Genomic DNA, 17483 nt, shown 5'->3' on the forward strand with positions numbered 1-17483 from the left:
ATAATTTTTATTAATTTATTCTTATTTTATACATTAAAGTGAAAATCATATTCTACTGATACATAATGTTAAAATATTTTATTAATATAAATATCATATACGTTTTATAAAAAACTGTCTCAGAAAAAAATATCGCGTCGAGCGAAAGCAACACGCCGCAGTCGACTTAATCGCGTAGAGCGAAATTCAGAAAAGCATTTTCGCTGGCAACGCTTGGCAGAAGAAATTGTATGAGCCTCAAAACCGGTTTGTTGCTAAGCTTGGTGGGGAAGGAGGTGTAAAACATACGTCCGCTCACTTCTATCAGACCCAGAGTACTACCTCAAGTAAGAATACGGACAACAGGGTAACGATCGGTGATTTGGGCCGCCAAATTGAGGCAAAAACGTAAGTTGCATGCCCATGTGTATCATCTGTGTTTACACTGTTTCAAACGAGCTTTATCTGTGTGTGATTGATTACCTTGTACGAAAACTTTATTATTAAATTTTAATTTTAGAATAAAATATAAATGATAAGAGGTAAATGGTGAAAGATTGCATTAAAATTATATATCCTTTTAATGAAATAAAAAATTAATTTCTTGTGTCATTATTGTTATAACATAACCTAGTTATTTGTTGACACATTAGAGCTGTCAAGTTACAATGCTATTTTTAATTAAACAATTCACTTTCATTCTATTTATACTCTGTCATGTCTCCCTCTTTTAATTTATAGAGTATAAAATCCTTGTTAAATGTACAATTTCAGTTTTACACTTTAAAGCATATTTGAAAATGCGCGCGCCTTTTGACGCATTACCGGTTTTGCCTCATTCGCGCTCTGTTATCCGTACTCTTACTTGAGGTATTTTGACCAGACCGACAGCCGAGCGCGCACGGACATGTGATGTCAGCGGGTCTCGGTTGTGTGCGTATGGAACTCTCCGGGGAGAACTGGCAGCTCTGTATTGCATCAGTGAATGAGTCAGTTTTATTCTAAACGGCAACAGAGCCTTATAAACGTGTCATCGTATCAAGCATATAAAAAATTTTTCTTAATATCAATGATAATACCTACACGCCTTATTTGAAAACTGACTGCCAGAGATCATAATGTATACGTATGTGTGCGTCAAAAGTACTGCTTTATTTTCATTAATAAAAATAAAGTTTATTTTTGTGTATGCTCATACTTTAATTAATGAACATTCTTTTTTTATATACAACAAGTATTATATAAAAGAACATGTATAATAAACATTATGACTATTTCTACTATGCTCTTTAGCAAAAATAAAAGTACAAATTAAAACAAATAAAAATTATATAAGTTTTTAAACAACAGTTCATGTAATCAAAAAGAGTTTATGCAAGTCATTCATCATAATATTGAGTCTTCTCATTTCTCATTAGCAATTCAATAATATAATGCGAAAAAGAATAAGTAATATTAAGCACTTGACGTTTGAGTTGGTGATAATAAATCTTATAAACATTCATCAGTTTAAAAAATAATAATTTACACATACGTGAAACATATGCAAAAATAAAAGTATAATAACAAAAAATCTTCTAAACACAGCTATATCGTATAATATTCCAGTTTTTTACGTCTTTCTCTTCTCCAAACTGATCCAAAATCCGCCCACAGGTTTCAACGCAAACTCTTTTTTATCAAACACGACAGGTTCAACAGTCTTTTCCGTAGTCTTAAGAACAAATTTTCGTAAAAGATGAGCTATCAGAAGCTTTGTTTCCATGAGAGCGAACCGATTACCGATACACTTTCTAGGCCCATGTCCAAACGGCAAGTAAGTGCACGGAAAAATGTTATCCTTATTTTCATTGCTAAATCGTTCGGGATCGAACTTTTGTGGATTCGGAAAGTACTTTGGATCGTGTTGCAAGCCATAAACAGGTATAAACACTACGTCATCCGATTTAACGGTTATGCTCTTGTAACCTGGTTGTGACGGCGGTAATTCATAATCCTTGAAGCAAAGCCTGTCAACGGAAGGTACCGGTGGATACTTTCTAAGAACCTCAGAGACCACCATGTCCATGTAAACCATTTTCGACAGTGATTCATAAGAAATCGTATCGTCTTCTTCACTAAGATGTTGCTCCACTTCCTCACGCAGGCGATCTTGGATATCACGATTAACAGCCAGCTCGTGAGCGACGAAACACATCAGTGTCGCGGATGTGTCGAAGCCGGCAAAGAAGAAGATGAAAGCTTGTGAAACAATATCATCCAATGTCATCTTGTGCGAATTTTCCTTGTCGAGAGCCTGCATTAATAAGTGAATCATATCCGGCCTGATAATACCGTGTTTTTCTCGAGCTTCGATCGTTTCTCCGACAATCTTTTTGAAGAATTTCGACGTGGCCGAAGGAAAAAAAGACAAACCGATCAAACTGCTAAGTCGCGGGAACAAACGTAAAAACATGATTTTGAACATAACCAGTATTCCACCAGAAAATGTGGTAGCCTCCACACCTCTTGTGTAGAATTCATTGTTTTGGTCCTTCATCGAATTCACATTTATGCCGAAAGCCGCCGTGGCAATCACGTCGTTGGTGTATCGTCGAAAGGCCTGTTTCGCCTCAATGGCGAGACAAATTTCCGGATGTTCGACTAGATAATCCACAAAGTCGGACGAACATTTCGATATCAGTTCGAACATAAATTTCATCTTGCTGGCGGTAAAAGAAGGGCTCAATGTGTTTCTCATTTCTTTCCAACGGTCACCGCGCAGGGCAAAAATGTTCTTAGCAAATAGTGGTTCCACTTCTTCGTCAACGAAACTGCGATGATCGGGAAAATGTTCAAAATCTTTCACCATGATGTCCTTTATGATTTCGGGATCACGCAGAAGTATACCAGGAATGCCAAATTCTGAAGTTCCAACATACTTAGCGTCCGGAAAGTAATTGTATACATAATGACTGTAATCAACAATGCTTAAGCGACCCGTGAGCATTTTCCAACCGGCTATGAAAGACGACCATGAATTTGGCAGGTAAGGAATGCCCTTCTTCTTCCAAGTAAAGTACGCAAGATTCACGTAAGGCACAATCTTCACAACGCCGATTAGAAATAAAGTAGTCATTAACAAGGCAAAAGGTGATGAAAATAGCTGAGGTAACTCCATTATGATGTTCTGATAATGAACAGACGACTGCTTTCGGACGAGACGTAGAATGTACTAAATACAGACGCGTATACTCGCTAGCGTGCGTCGTATCAAGGCAGAAACGGAGAGGGGAGAAGAGAAAAAACACTTCATTGGCATTGGAAGCACGGACAATTATTACGTCAGAAAAAGATAATTCTTTAAACGGCAACAGAGCGTTTTACCGTGTTATCATATCAAACTCTTGCTACAAATCGTGTCAAAAATTTTCCTTAATGTCAATGACAATGCATATACGTCTTATTTGAGAACTTGTTGCCAGTGACAATAATGTATATGTATGTATGTGTGCGTCAAAAGTATTGTTTTATTTTCATAAAACAAAATAAAATTTATTGTGTATGCTAATATTTTAATTAACATATTATATTTGAATTATATAAATATCAACAACTGATTTTATATTTTATATTGAGTTTTTTTACTTTTTATTCTAAAATTCTATAATTTATATTTTAATATTTTCAATAAATCAATAGAGAAAATGTACGGGATAACATATTCTGAAATAATTATTGAAAAAATAATACGAAAAAAAAGGATAACATATTCAATGTATATGAAAGGATAAATTGTATTTATATGTTTTATTTTTGAAAGTACGAAAATTGATATGACTAATGTAACAGAATCACTTTATTTGTTTTCGTACGTAAAGTTATTTTCTTTCTTTTCCATTATTTAATCGTTCTCGCAATATGATATTATATTGTAACAAAGCAACATTATATTTTCTATCATAAACAACAATCCAATCAAAAGTTTCATCAATATTGAAACTTTGAGATATCTCTCAAAAAATGTAGTCATTCATAACAAATTAATTGCAAAAGTATTGCAAATATATAAATGATAAATTATATCTAACTGATAACCAATCAAAATCCCTGAAACGTACATAAAAAAAAAGTATTAAACACTATCTAATGACTGTAACTACATTAATTATTTTATATGAGTGATAAATAACATCGTTAAAATTATTTAAAATTAAATATTTTCATTTTTTCTAAATATTAATTTTAAAACTTTTAAAGAGAATTAAAAATATGCCGCAATCATAGCGCACCTGCTATTAATTGTAAAAAAATGAAAATGTTTTATATAATACTAAACATTTCCATAAAAAAATAACTAAATTTACAATCTATATATTAATAAAAAGACTTTAAAAACAAATACTCTTAGTAATGAATCTTTTCAGAAATACATAGATTGATGATTTAACAAAAGTATATTCTAATATTTTAATTAAAGATAGAACATATTATGATTGTTTTTGAAGATGTTGTGAAATAAGATATACAGTCAAAATTTCAGAATTCTGAGTCGTACACATAAAAATTAAAAATTTGCACAATAGATTTTACATAAAACTTGTTCAGAGAATTTTTGAAAACTCCAATTTATTTTTAAAATAAAATTAAAACAAATATTAAAAATTAAAAATAAAAAATAAAATTTAGATAAGATATGAAAAAATTTAGAAAGATATGATAAATTACAGAAAATATCTTCAATAAAGAACATATTCTTCTTTATATACAACAATTATTGTATAAGAATATATACAATAAACATACTTACTATCTCTCCCTTTATTCGTTGCTCTTTAGTAATGAATAAAAGTTATTTAAATTTTTAAACAACGGTTCATATATATAATCAAGTTGAGTTTGTACAAGTCACGCTATTCATCTTAATATTTAGTCTTCTCACTTCTCATTAGCAACACAATAATATAATGCGAAATAAAATAAGTAATATTAAGCACTTGACGTTTGAATTGGTGATAATAAATCTTACAGACGTTTATCAGTTCTAAAAATAATGATTTACACATACGTGTAACATATGCAAAAATAAAAGTATAATAACAAAAAATCATCTGAACACAGCTATATCGTATAACATTCCAGTTTATTACGTCTTTCTCTTCTCTAAACTGATCCAAAATCCGCCCACAGGTTTCAACGCAAACTCTCTTTTATCAAACACGACAGGTTCAACAGTCTTCTCCGTGGTCTTAAGAATGAATTTTTGTAAGAGACGAGCTATCAGAAGCTTTGTTTCCATGAGAACGAACCGATTACCGATACACTTTCTAGGCCCATGTCCGAACGGCAAGTAAGTGCACGGGAGAATGTTGTCCTTATTTTCATCACTAAAGCGTTCGGGATCGAACTTTTGTGGATTCGGAAAGTACTTTGGATCGTGATGCAAGCCATAAACCGGTATTATCATCGCGTCATTCGATTTAACGATTATGCTCTTGTAACCTGGTTGTGATGGCGGTAATTCATAATCTCTGACGCAAAGTCTATCAATGGAAGGTGCCGGTGGATACTTTCGAAGAGTTTCAGAAATCACCATGTCCATGTAAACCATTTTCGACAGTGATTCATAAGAAATCGTATCGTTTTCTTCACTAAGATGCTGCTCCACTTCCTCACGCAGGCGATCTTGGATATCACGATTAACAGCCAGCTCGTGAGCGACGAAACACATGAGCGTAGCGGATGTGTCGAAACCGGCAAAGAAAAAGATGAAAGCTTGTGAAACAATATCATCCAATGTCATCTTGTGAGAACTTTCCTTGTCGCGAGCTTGCATTAATAAGTGAATCATATCTGGCCTGATGATACCGTGTTTTTCTCGAGCTTCGATCGTTTCTCCGACAATGGTTTTGAAGAATTTCGACGTGGCCGATGGAAAAAGGGACAAACCGATCAATTTGCTAACTCGCGGGTAGAAACGTAAAAACATGATCTTGAGCATAACCAGTATTCCACCGAAAAGTGAGGCCTCCACACCTCTTGTGTAGAATTCATTGTTTTGATCCTTCATAGAATTCACATTTATGCCGAAAGCCGCCGTGGCAATCACGTCGTTGGTGTATCGTCGAAAGGCCTGTTTCGCTTCAATGGAGAGACAAATTTCCGGATGCTCAACCAGATAATCAACAAAGTCGGACGAACATTTCGATATCAGTTCGAACATAAATTTCATCTTGCTGGCGGTAAAAGAAGGGCTCAATGTGTTCCTCATTTCTTTCCAGCGGTCACCGCGCAAGGCAAAAACATTTTTACAGAATAGTGGTTCCACTTCTTCGTCAACGAAAATGCGATGATCCGGAAAATGTTCAAAACTTTTTACCGTAATGTCCTTTATAATTTCGGGATCGCGCAGAAGTATAGCAGGACCGCCAAATTCCGATATTCCAACATACTTAGCGTCCGGAAAGTAATTGTATATATAATTACTGTAATCAACAATGCTTAAGTGACCCGTGAACAGTTTCCAACCGGCTATGAAAGACGACCATGAATCTGGCAGGTAAGGAATGCCCTTCTTCTTCCAGGTAAAGTATGCAAGATTCACGTAAGGCACAATCTTCACAATGCCGATTAGAAATAAAGTAGTCAATAACAGCGCAAAAGGTGACAAAAATAGCTGAGGTAACTCCATCATGATGCCGTGATAACGAACAGACGACTGCTTTCGGACGAGAAGTAAAACGTAATAAATACAGACGTGTATACTCGCTAGTGCGCATCATATCAAGGCAGAAACGAAGAGGGGAGAAGAGCAAAAACACTTCATTGGCATTGGAAGCACGGACGATTATTACGTAAGAGGAAGATTACTCTTTAAACGTGGGCAACAGAGCGTTTTACATTGCCATCATATCAAAAACTCTTGCTATAAGTCATATAAAAAATTTTTTTTAATGTAAATGACAATGCATATACGCCTTATTTAAAAACTGACTGTCAGTGATAATAATGCATATGTTGTGTGTGCGTCAAAAGTACGGTTATATTTTCATAAAACAAAATAGAATTTATATTTGTGTATGCTCATATTTTAATTTACATATTATATTTGAACTATATAAATATCAACAACCGATTTTATATTTTATTTTAAGTTTTTTACTTTTTATTCTAAAGTTCTAATATTTATATTTTAAGATTTTCAATAAACCAATAGAGAAAATATGCGGGACAACATATTAATAATAATTATTGAAAAAATTGATAAAATTTAATGTATATGAAAGGATAAACTGTATAGATATGTTTTATTTTTGTAAATTCAAAAAATCATATGACTAATGTAGCAACATCACTTTATTTGTTTTCGTACGTAAAGTTATTTTCTTTCTCTTCCATTATTTTATCGTTCTCGCAATATGATATTATTTTGTAACAAAGCAACATTATATTTCCTATCATAAACAACAATCTAATAAAGTTTCATCAGTATTGATACTTTAGGATATATCTCAAAAAAACGTAGTAATTGATAACAAATTAATTGCAAAAATATTGCAAATGTATAAATAATAAATTATATGTAACTAATAGCCAATCTCTGAAACGTACGGAGGGAAAGAAATATTAAACACTTTTAAAAATTGTAAACACTTTTAATAATTGTTATTAAGTATTTTATATGATTGATAGATTACATCGCCAAAATTATTTATTTTTAAATATTTTAATTTTTTCTAAATATTAATTTTATAGCTTTTAAAAATAATTAAAAATATTAAAAATATGCTACAATCGTAACGTACCTACTATTAATTGTAAAAAAATAAATATGTTTTATATATTACTAAACATTACAATAAAAAAAATAACTAAATTTGCAATCTATATATTAATAAAAGGATTTTAAAGACAAATGCTGTTAGTAATAAGTCTTTTCATAAATACATAAATTGATAATTTAAAAAAGTATATTCTAATATTTTAATTAAAGTTACGTAAAAGTCAAACATATCCTGACTATTTTTGGAAATGTTTTGAATTAAGATATGCTGTCAAAATTTTAAAATTCTGAGTCGTACACATAAGAATTAAAAATTCGAACAATAAATTTTACATAAACCTTGTTCAGAGAATTTCAGAAACTTCCAATTTATTTTTGAAATAAAATAAAACAAATTTTAAAAGTGAAAAATAAAAATAAAAAAATTTAGATAAGATATGGTTAAACACAGTAAGATATGATAAAATACAAAAGATATCTTCAATAATAAACATATTCTTTTTTATATACAACAATTATTGTATAACAATATGCACAATAAACGTATTTACTATCTCTCCCTTTATTCGTTGCTCTTTAGCAACAAATAAAAGTTATTTAAGTTTTTAAACAACGATTCATATAATCAAGTTGAGTTTTTACAAGTCACGACATTCATCTTTTTATAATATTTTTATAATATTTAGTCTTCTCACTAATCATTACCAACTCAATAATATAATGCGGAATAGAATAATATTAACCACTTGACGTTTGAATTGATGATAATAAATCTTATAGACGTTTATCAGTTCTAAAAATAATGATTCACACATACGTGTGACATATGCAAAAATAAAAGTATAATAACAAAAAATCATCTGAATACAGATATATCGTATAACATTCCAGTTTTTTACGTCTTTCTCTTCTCTAAACTGATCCAAAATCCGCCCACAGGTTTCAACGCAAACTCTTTCTTATCAAACACGACAGGTTCAACAGTCTTCTCCGTGGTCTTGAGAATAAATTTTCGTAAGAGATGAGCTATCAAAAGCTTTGTTTCCATGAGAGCGAACCGATTACCGATACATTTTCTAGGCCCATGTCCGAATGGCAAGTAAGTGTACGGAAAAATGTTGTCCTTATTTTCGTCGCTAAACCGTTCGGGATCGAACTTTTGTGGATTCGGAAAGTACTTTGGATCGTGATGCAAGCCATAAACAGGTATCATTATCACCTCATTCGATTTGACGGTTACGCTCTTGTAACCTGGTTGTGACGGCGGTAATTCATAATCCTTGACGCAAAGCCTGTCAAGGGTAGGTGCCGGTGGATACTTTCTAAGAGCCTCAGAGACCACCATGTCCATGTAAACCATTTTCGACAGTGATTCGTAAGAAATCGTGTCGTTTTCTTCACTAAGATGCTGCTCCACTTCCTCACGCAGACGATCTTGGATATCACGATTAACAGCTAGCTCGTGAGCGACGAAACACATGAGCGTCGCGGATGATTCGAAACCGGCAAAGAAAAAGATAAAAGCTTGTGAAACAATATCATCCAATGTCATCTTGCGAGAACTTTCCTTGTCGCGAGCCTGCATTAATAAGTGAATCATATCCGGTCTGATGATACCGTGTTTTTCTCGAGTTTCGATCGTTTCTCCGACAACCTTTTTGAAGAATTTTGACGTGGCCGATGGGAAAAAAGACAAACCAATCAAACTACCAAGTCGCGGGAAGAAACGTAAGAACATGAACTTGAGCATAACCAGAAATCCACTGGAAAATGTGGTGGCCTCCGCACCTCTTGTATAGAATTCATTGTTTTGCTCCTTCATCGAATTCACATTTATGCCAAAAGCCGCCGTAGCAATCACGTCGTTGGTGTATCGTCGAAAGGCCTGCTTCGTTTCTATGGCAAGACAAATTTCCGGATGCTCCACCAGATAACTGACGAAGTCGGACGAACATTTCGATATCAGCTCGAACATAAATTTCATCTTGCTGGCGGTGAAACAAGGGCTCAATGTGTTTCTCATTTCTTTCCAGCGGTCGCCGCGCAGGGAAAAAATGTTCTTAGCAAATAGTGGTTCCACTTCTTCGTCAACGAAACTGCGATGATCCGGAAAATGTTCAAAATCTTTCACCGTGATGTCCTTTATCAATTCGGGATCGCGCAAAAGTAGAACAGGCGTGGCAAATTCCGATATTCCAACATACTTAGCGTCCGAAAAGTAATTGTACATATAATTACTGTAATCAACAATGCTCATGTGACCCGTGAACAGTTTCCAACCGGCTATAAAAGACGACCATGAATCTGGCAGGTAAGGAATGCCTTTCTTCTTCCAGTAAAAATGCGCAAGATTCACGTAAGGCACAATCTTCACAATGCCGATTAAAAGTAAAGTATTCAATAATAGCGCAAATGGCGACGAAAATATCTGAGATAACTCCATTATGATGTCGTGATAATGAATAGACGACTGGTTTCGGACGAGACGTAGAACGTAATAAATACAGATGCGTACAATCGCCAGTGCGCATCTTATCAAGGCAGAAACGAAGAGGGGAGAAGAGCAAAAACACTTCATTGGCATTAAAAGCATGGACGATTATTGCGTCAGAGAGAATTAATCATTCTTGCGCAACGTGCGCAACAGTCATTTAAACGTGTATCAAGTGTATCAAACTCTTGCTATAAGTCGTATAAAAAATTTTTCTTAATGTCAATGACAATGCATATACGCTTTATTTAAAAATTGACTGTCAGTGATAATAATGTATATGTATGTGTGTGCGACAATAGGATTGTTTTATTTTCATAAAACAAAATAGAATTTATATTTGTGTATGCACATATTTTAATTTACACATTATATTTAAACTATATAAACATCAACAACCAATTTTATATTTTATTTTGGTTTTTTATTTTTAATTCTACAATTCTAAAATTTATATTTTAATATTTTCAATAAAACAATAAAAAAAATATACGAGACAACATATTCTTAAGTAAATATTGAAAAAATAATAGTAAAAAAAAATAAAATATTCAATATATATAAAAGAATAAATTGTATTTATATATTTAGTTTTTGTAAATTCAAGAATTGATATGACTAATGAAACAACATCACTTTATTTGTTTTCGTGACGTAAAATTATTTACTTTCTTTTTCATTGTTTTATCGTTCTCGCAATATGATATAATATTATGACAAAGCAACATTATATTTTCTATCATAAACAACAATCTAATCAAAAGTTTCATCAGTATTGAAACTTTAAGATATCTCTTAAAAAATATAGCAATTGATAATAAACTAATTGCAAAAATATTGCAAGTAATGGGTGATAAATCATATCTAACTGATAGCCAATCTCTGAAAACGTACAAAAAAAATAAAAATTAAACAATACTTTAATAATTGTAACTATATTAATTATTATTTATATAATTAATAGATAACATCGCCAAAATTATTTACTTTTAAACATTTTAATTTTTTTTAAATATTGATCTTAAAATCTTTAAAGACAATTAAAAATACGCTGCAATCATAGCACATTGCTTCTGCTATCAGTTGTAAAAAGATAAAAATATTTTATATACTACTAAACACTTCAATACAAAAATAACTAAATCTGTAATCTATATAATAATAAAAAGGATAAAATGACAAATGCTTTTATTAATAAATCTTTTCATAAATACACAGATTAAAGATCTAAAAAAGTGTATTCTAAATATTTTAATTAAATTTATGTAAAGATCGAACATATTCGAACTGTTTTTGGAGATGTTGTGAATTAAGATATGCAATCAAAATTTTAGAATTCTGACTCGTAAACGAAACAACTAAAAATTAGAACAATAGATTTTATAAAACTTGTTCAGAGAATTTTGGAAACAATTAATTTTAAAATAAAATTAAAACAAATCTTACAAGTTCAAAATAAAAATAAAGAAATTTAAATAACATATGATTAAATTTAGTTAGATATGACGAAATACTAAAAATATCTTCAATAATAAACAATCATTTTTTATATACAAGTATTATAAAAAAGAAAAAGCATAATAAACATATTTTCTATGTAATGCGTAATAGAAATAGTAATATTAATAACTTGACGTTTGAGTTGGTGATAATAAACCTTATAGACGTTTATCAGAGAGTTCTGAAAATATAGATTACATATGCGAAGACATACATGTCTGGAACGTCCGCAAAATTAAAAGTGTAATAACAAAAAATCTTCTAAACACAGCTACATCGTATAATAATATTTCTTTTATTACGTTTTTCTTTTCTCTAAACCAATCCAAAATCCGCCCACAGGTTTCAACGTAAACTCTTTTTTATCAAACACGACAGGTTCAACAGTCTTCTCCGTGGTCTTAATAATAAATTTTCGCAAGAGATGTGCTATCAAAAGCTTTGTCTCCATGAGAGCGAACCGATTACCGATACACTTTCTAGGCCCATGTCCGAACGGCAAGTAAGTGTACGGAAAAATATTGTCCTTATTTTCGTCGCTAAACCGTTCGGGATCGAACTTTTGTGGACTCGGAAAGTACTTTGGATCGTGATGCAAGCCATAAACAGGTATCATCATCACGTCATTCGATTTCACGGTTACGCTCTTGTAACCTGGTTGTGACGGCGGTAATTCATAATTCTTGACGCAAAGCCTGTCAATGAGAAGTACCGGTGGATACTTTCTGAGAGTCTCAGAGACAACCATGTCCATGTAAACCATTTTCGACAGTGATTCGTAAGAAATCGTATCGTTTTCTTCACTAAAATGCTGCTCCACTTCCTCACGCAGGCGATCTTGGATGTCACGATTAACAGCCAGCTCGTGAGCGATGAAACACATCAGTGTCGCGGATGTGTCAAAGCCGGCTAAGAAGAAGATGAAAGCTTGTGAAACAATATCATCCAATGTCATCTTGTGAGAATTTTCCTTGTCGAGAGCCTGCATTAATAAGTGAATCATATCCGGCCTGATGATACCGTGTTTCTCTCGAGCTTCAATCGTTTCTCCGACAATCTTTTTGAAGAATTCCGACGTAGCCGATGGGAAAAAAGACAAACCGATCAAATTGCTAACTCGCGGGAAGAAACGTAAAAACATGATCTTGAGCATAGCCAGTATTCCACCGAAAAATGCGGTTGCCTCTACACCTCTTGTGTAGAATTCATTGTTTTGCTCCTTCATCGAATTCACATCTATGCCGAAAGCTGCCGTCGCAATCACGTCATTGGTGTATCGTCGAAAGACCTGTTTCGTCTCAATGGCGAGACAAATTTCCGGATGCTCAACCAGATAATCGACAAAGTCGGATGAACATTTCGATATCAATTCATATATAAATTTCATCTTGCTGGCGGTAAAAGAAGGGCTCAACGTGTTTCTCATTTCCTTCCAGCGGTCGCCGCGCAGAGAAAAAACGTTCTTACCAAATAGTGGATCCACTTCTTCGGTAACAAAACTGCGATGATCCGGAAAGTGTTCAAAATCTTTCACCATGATGTCTTTTATCAATTCGGGATCGCGCAGAAGTATGCCAGGCGTGGAAAATTCCATCATTCCAACATACTTAGCGTCCGGAAAATAATTGTATATATAACGACTGTAATCAACAAAGCTTATACGACCCATAAACAGTTTCCAACCCACTATAGAAGAAGACCACGAATCCGGCAGGTAAGGAACGCCTTTCTCCCTCCAGTAAGAGTACGCATGATTCACGGAAGACACAATCTTTACGACGCCGATCAGAATTAAAGTAGTCAATAACAGTCCAAAAGGTGACGAAAATATCTGAGCTAACTCCATTATGATGCCGTGATAATGAACAGACGACTGGTTTCGGACGAGACGTAGAACGTAATAAATACAAATGTGTACACTCACTAATGCACATCTTATCAAGGCAGAAACGAAGAGGGGAGAGGAGCAAAAATACTTCATTGACATTGGAGGCATAGAAGATTATTGCATCAGTGAATGAGTTAGTCATTTTAAAGGTGCTCAAGAGCACCTTTTATCGCGTCTTCATATCACGCGTATAACACTCTTGCTATAAGTCGTATAAAAAATTTTCCTTAATGTCAATACATATACGCCTTATTTGAAAAGTGATTGATAACGTACATGTATGTGTGCGTCAAAAGTATTGTTTTATTTTCATAAAACAAAATAAAATTTATTCTTGTCTATGCTCGTATTTTAATTTACATATTATATTTGAATTATATAAGCATCATCAATCGGTTTTATATTTTATCTTTGGGGGGTTTTTTACTTTTTATTCTAAAATTTATATTTTAATATTTTCAATATATCAATAAAGAAAATGTACGAAACAACATATTCTTAAATAATTATGTAAAAAATAATAGTAAAAAAAAAAAATAAAATATTCTACGCACATAAAAAGATAAACTGAATTTATATATTTTATTTATAAAATCAAAAATTGATATAACTAATGTAACAACATTTCTTTGTTTCTGTATTGTAGTAACAAAAAGTTATTTTCTTTTTTTCCATTATTTTATCGTCCTCGTAATATGATATTATAATGCAACAAAAACAACATTATATTTCCTATTATAAACGACAATGTAATCAGAAGTTTCATCAGTATTGAAACTTTCAGATATCTCCCAAAAAATGTAATCATTGATAACAAATTAATTGCAAAAGTATTGCAAATATATAGAAAGCAAATTATATCTAATTGTCAATCTCTCTGATAGTCAATTTCTGAAACGTACAAAAGAAAAAAAGTATTAAGCACTATTTTAATAAATGTAACTGCATTAATTATTTTATATGATTGATAAATAACATTGATAGATAACATTATCAAAATTATTTATTTTTAAATATTTCAATTTTTTCTAAATATTAATTTTAAAGCTTTTAAGGACAACTAAAAATATGCTGCAATCATAACGCATCTACTAATAATTGTAAAAAAATTAAAATGTTTTATAAATTACTACATATTTCAATAAAAAAATAACTAATTTTGTAATCTATATATTAATAAAAGAGCTTCAAAAACAAATGTTCTTAATAATAAATCTTTTCATAAATACATAGATTGATAATTTAAAAAAGTATATTTTAATATTTTAATTAAAATTATTAATTAAAGTAAAGATCAAACATATTCTGAGTGTTTTTGGAGATGTTGTCAAATAAGATATGCAGTCAAAATTTTAGAATTCTGAGTCGTACACATAACAATTAAAAATTCAAACAATAGATTTTACATAAAACTTGTTCAGAAAATTTTAAAAAAAAATTTAAAAAAATTTTAAAAGATAAAATAAAAAAATAAAAAAATTTGGATAAAATATGATTAAATTCAGAAAGATATGATAAATCACAGAAGATATTTTCAATAATGAACATATTCTTTTTTATATACAATTATTATATAAGAATATGTACAATTAACGTATTTACTATATCTCCCTTTATTCGTTGCTCTTTAGCAACAAATAAAAGTAATTTTCGTTTTTAAACAACGGTTCATATAATCAAGTTGAGTTTATAGAAGTCACGACATTCATCTTAATATTTAGTCTCATTCCTCATTAGCAATTCAATAATATTATTATATAATACGTAATAGAATAAGTAATATTAATCACTTGATGTTTGAGTTGGTAATAATAAATCTCAAACAGATATTTATCAGTTCCAAAAATTAAAATTTACACATACGTGGAACGTCTGCAAAATGAAAAGTGTAATAACAAAAAATCTTCTAAACGCAACTATGTTGTATACATTCCAGATTTTTAAATCTTTCTTTTCTCTAAACCGATCCAAAATCCGCCCATAGGTTTCAACGCAAACTCTTTTTTATCAAACACGACAGGTTCAACAGTCTTCTCCGTGGTCTTGAGAATGAATTTTCGTAAGAGATTAGCTATCAAAAGCTTTGTTTCCATGAGAGCGAACCGATTACCGATACACTTTCTAGGCCCATGTCCGAAAGGCAAGTAAGTGTACGGAAAAATGTTGTCCTTATTTTCATCGCTAAACCGTTCGGGATCAAACTTTTGTGGATTCGGAAAGTACTTTGGATCGTGATGCAAGCCATAAATAGATATCATCATCACGTCATTCGATTTGACGATTACGCTCTTGTAACCTGGTTGTGACGGTGGCAATTCATAATCTTTGACGCAAAGCCTATCAGTGGTAGGTGACGGTGGATACTTTCTAAGAGCCTCAGAGACCACCATGTCCATGTAAGCCATTTTCGACAGTGATTCGTAAGAAATCGTGTCGTTTTCTTCACTAAGATGCTGCTCCACTTCCTCACGCAGGCGATCTTGGATATCACGATTAACAGCTAGCTCGTGAGCGACGAAACACATGAGCGTCGCGGATGATTCGAAACCGGCAAAGAAAAATATAAAAGCTTGTGAAACAATATCATCCAATGTCATCTTGCGAAAACTTTCCTTGTCGCGAGCCTGCATTAATAAGTGAATCATATCTGGCCTGATAATACCGTGTTTTTCTCGAGTTTCGATCGTTTCTCCGACAACCTTTTTGAAGAATTTTGACGTGGCCGATGGGAAAAAAGACAAACCGATCAAACTGCCAAGTCGCGGAAAGAAACGTAAGAACACAAACTTGAGCATAACCAGAAATCCACTGGAAAATGTGGTTGCCTCCGCACCTCTTGTGTAGAATTCATTGTTTTGCTCCTTCATCGAATTCACATTTATACCGAAAGCCGCCGTAGCAATTACGTCGTTGGTGTATCGTCGAAAAGCCTGTTTCGTCTCAATGGCGAGACAAATTTCGGGATGCTCGACCAGATAATCAACAAAGTCAGATGAACATTTCGATACCAGCTCGAACATAAATTTCATCTTGCTGGCGGTGAAGGAAGGGCTCAACGTGTTCCTCATTTCTTTCCAACGGTCGCCGCGCAGAGAAAAAACGTTCTTCCCAAATAGTGGATCCAATTCTTCGTCAACAAAACTGCGATGATCCGGAAAATGTTCAAAATCTTTCACCGTGATGTCCTTTATCAATTCGGGATCGCGCAGAAGTATGGTAGGTGTGGCAAAATCCGACATTCCAACATACTTAGCGTCCGGAAAGTAATTGTATAAATAATTAGTGTAATCAGCCAAACTCATGCGACCCATGAACAGTTTCCAACCGGCTATAAAAGACGACCATGAATCTGGCAGGTAAGGAATGCCCTTCTTCTTCCAGTAAAAGTACGCAAGATTCACGTAAGGCACAATCTTCACAACGCCTATTAGAAATAAAGTAGTCAATAACAGCGCAAAAGATGATGAAAATAGCTGAGGTAACTCCACCATGATGTCGTGATAATGAACAGACGACTGCTTTCGGACGAGAAGTAAAACGTAATAAATACAGACGTGTATACTCGCTAGTGCGCATCTTATCAAGGCAGAAACAAAGAGGGGAGAAGAGCAAAAACACTTCATTGACATTAAAAGCATGGAAGGTTATAGCGTCAGAGAGAGTTAATCATTTTGAGCGTGCGCAACAGAGCCTTTTAAACATGTATCAAGTGTATCAAACTCTTGCTATAAATCGTATAAAAAATTTTCCTTAATGTCAATGACAATGCATATATACGCATTATTTAAAAATTAACTGTCAGTGATAATATATATATGTGGGTGCGTCAATAGGATTGTTTTATTTTCATAAAACAAAATAGA

At 32.7% G+C, this 17483-nt stretch overlaps 6 protein-coding genes across 10 annotated transcripts in view; all 6 read right to left on the reverse strand.

The window, feature by feature from the left end:
• LOC105677058 (membralin) overlaps positions 1-17483 on the reverse strand; it is an 89115-nt gene that overhangs the window by 49039 nt on the left and 22593 nt on the right. The window lies entirely within an intron of this gene.
• Positions 2-3526, reverse strand: LOC105677159 (cytochrome P450 9e2-like). Its single transcript, XM_012375578.2, has one exon. It carries the CDS (start codon positions 3137-3139, stop codon positions 1592-1594), a length of 1548 nt encoding a protein of 515 aa, XP_012231001.1. The 5' UTR covers positions 3140-3526; the 3' UTR covers positions 2-1591.
• On the reverse strand, positions 3794-6719 carry LOC105677146 (cytochrome P450 9e2-like). Its single transcript, XM_012375551.2, has one exon. The coding sequence runs from the start codon at positions 6650-6652 to the stop codon at positions 5105-5107; it is 1548 nt and encodes a 515-aa protein (XP_012230974.1). The 5' UTR covers positions 6653-6719; the 3' UTR covers positions 3794-5104.
• On the reverse strand, positions 8221-10508 carry LOC105677097 (cytochrome P450 9e2-like). The gene has a single exon (XM_012375476.2). It carries the CDS (start codon positions 10332-10334, stop codon positions 8637-8639), a length of 1698 nt encoding a protein of 565 aa, XP_012230899.2. The 5' UTR covers positions 10335-10508; the 3' UTR covers positions 8221-8636.
• Positions 11911-13743, reverse strand: LOC105677104 (cytochrome P450 9e2-like). Its single transcript, XM_012375486.2, has one exon. It carries the CDS (start codon positions 13726-13728, stop codon positions 12031-12033), a length of 1698 nt encoding a protein of 565 aa, XP_012230909.2. The 5' UTR covers positions 13729-13743; the 3' UTR covers positions 11911-12030.
• LOC105677121 (cytochrome P450 9e2-like) lies at positions 15152-17273 on the reverse strand. The gene has a single exon (XM_012375512.2). It carries the CDS (start codon positions 17256-17258, stop codon positions 15561-15563), a length of 1698 nt encoding a protein of 565 aa, XP_012230935.2. The 5' UTR covers positions 17259-17273; the 3' UTR covers positions 15152-15560.

The sequence above is a fragment of the Linepithema humile genome, chromosome 6 (assembly GCF_040581485.1).
Source record: "Linepithema humile isolate Giens D197 chromosome 6, Lhum_UNIL_v1.0, whole genome shotgun sequence".
Lineage (NCBI taxonomy): Eukaryota > Metazoa > Arthropoda > Insecta > Hymenoptera > Formicidae > Linepithema > Linepithema humile.

Coding starts and splice junctions, on each gene's coding strand:
- LOC105677146 (XM_012375551.2), bottom strand. CDS start 6,652: ATGATGGAGTTACCTCAGCTATTTTTGTCACCTTTTGCGCTGTTATTG.
- LOC105677159 (XM_012375578.2), bottom strand. CDS start 3,139: ATGGAGTTACCTCAGCTATTTTCATCACCTTTTGCCTTGTTAATGACT.
- LOC105677097 (XM_012375476.2), bottom strand. CDS start 10,334: ATGCTTTTAATGCCAATGAAGTGTTTTTGCTCTTCTCCCCTCTTCGTT.
- LOC105677121 (XM_012375512.2), bottom strand. CDS start 17,258: ATGCTTTTAATGTCAATGAAGTGTTTTTGCTCTTCTCCCCTCTTTGTT.
- LOC105677104 (XM_012375486.2), bottom strand. CDS start 13,728: ATGCCTCCAATGTCAATGAAGTATTTTTGCTCCTCTCCCCTCTTCGTT.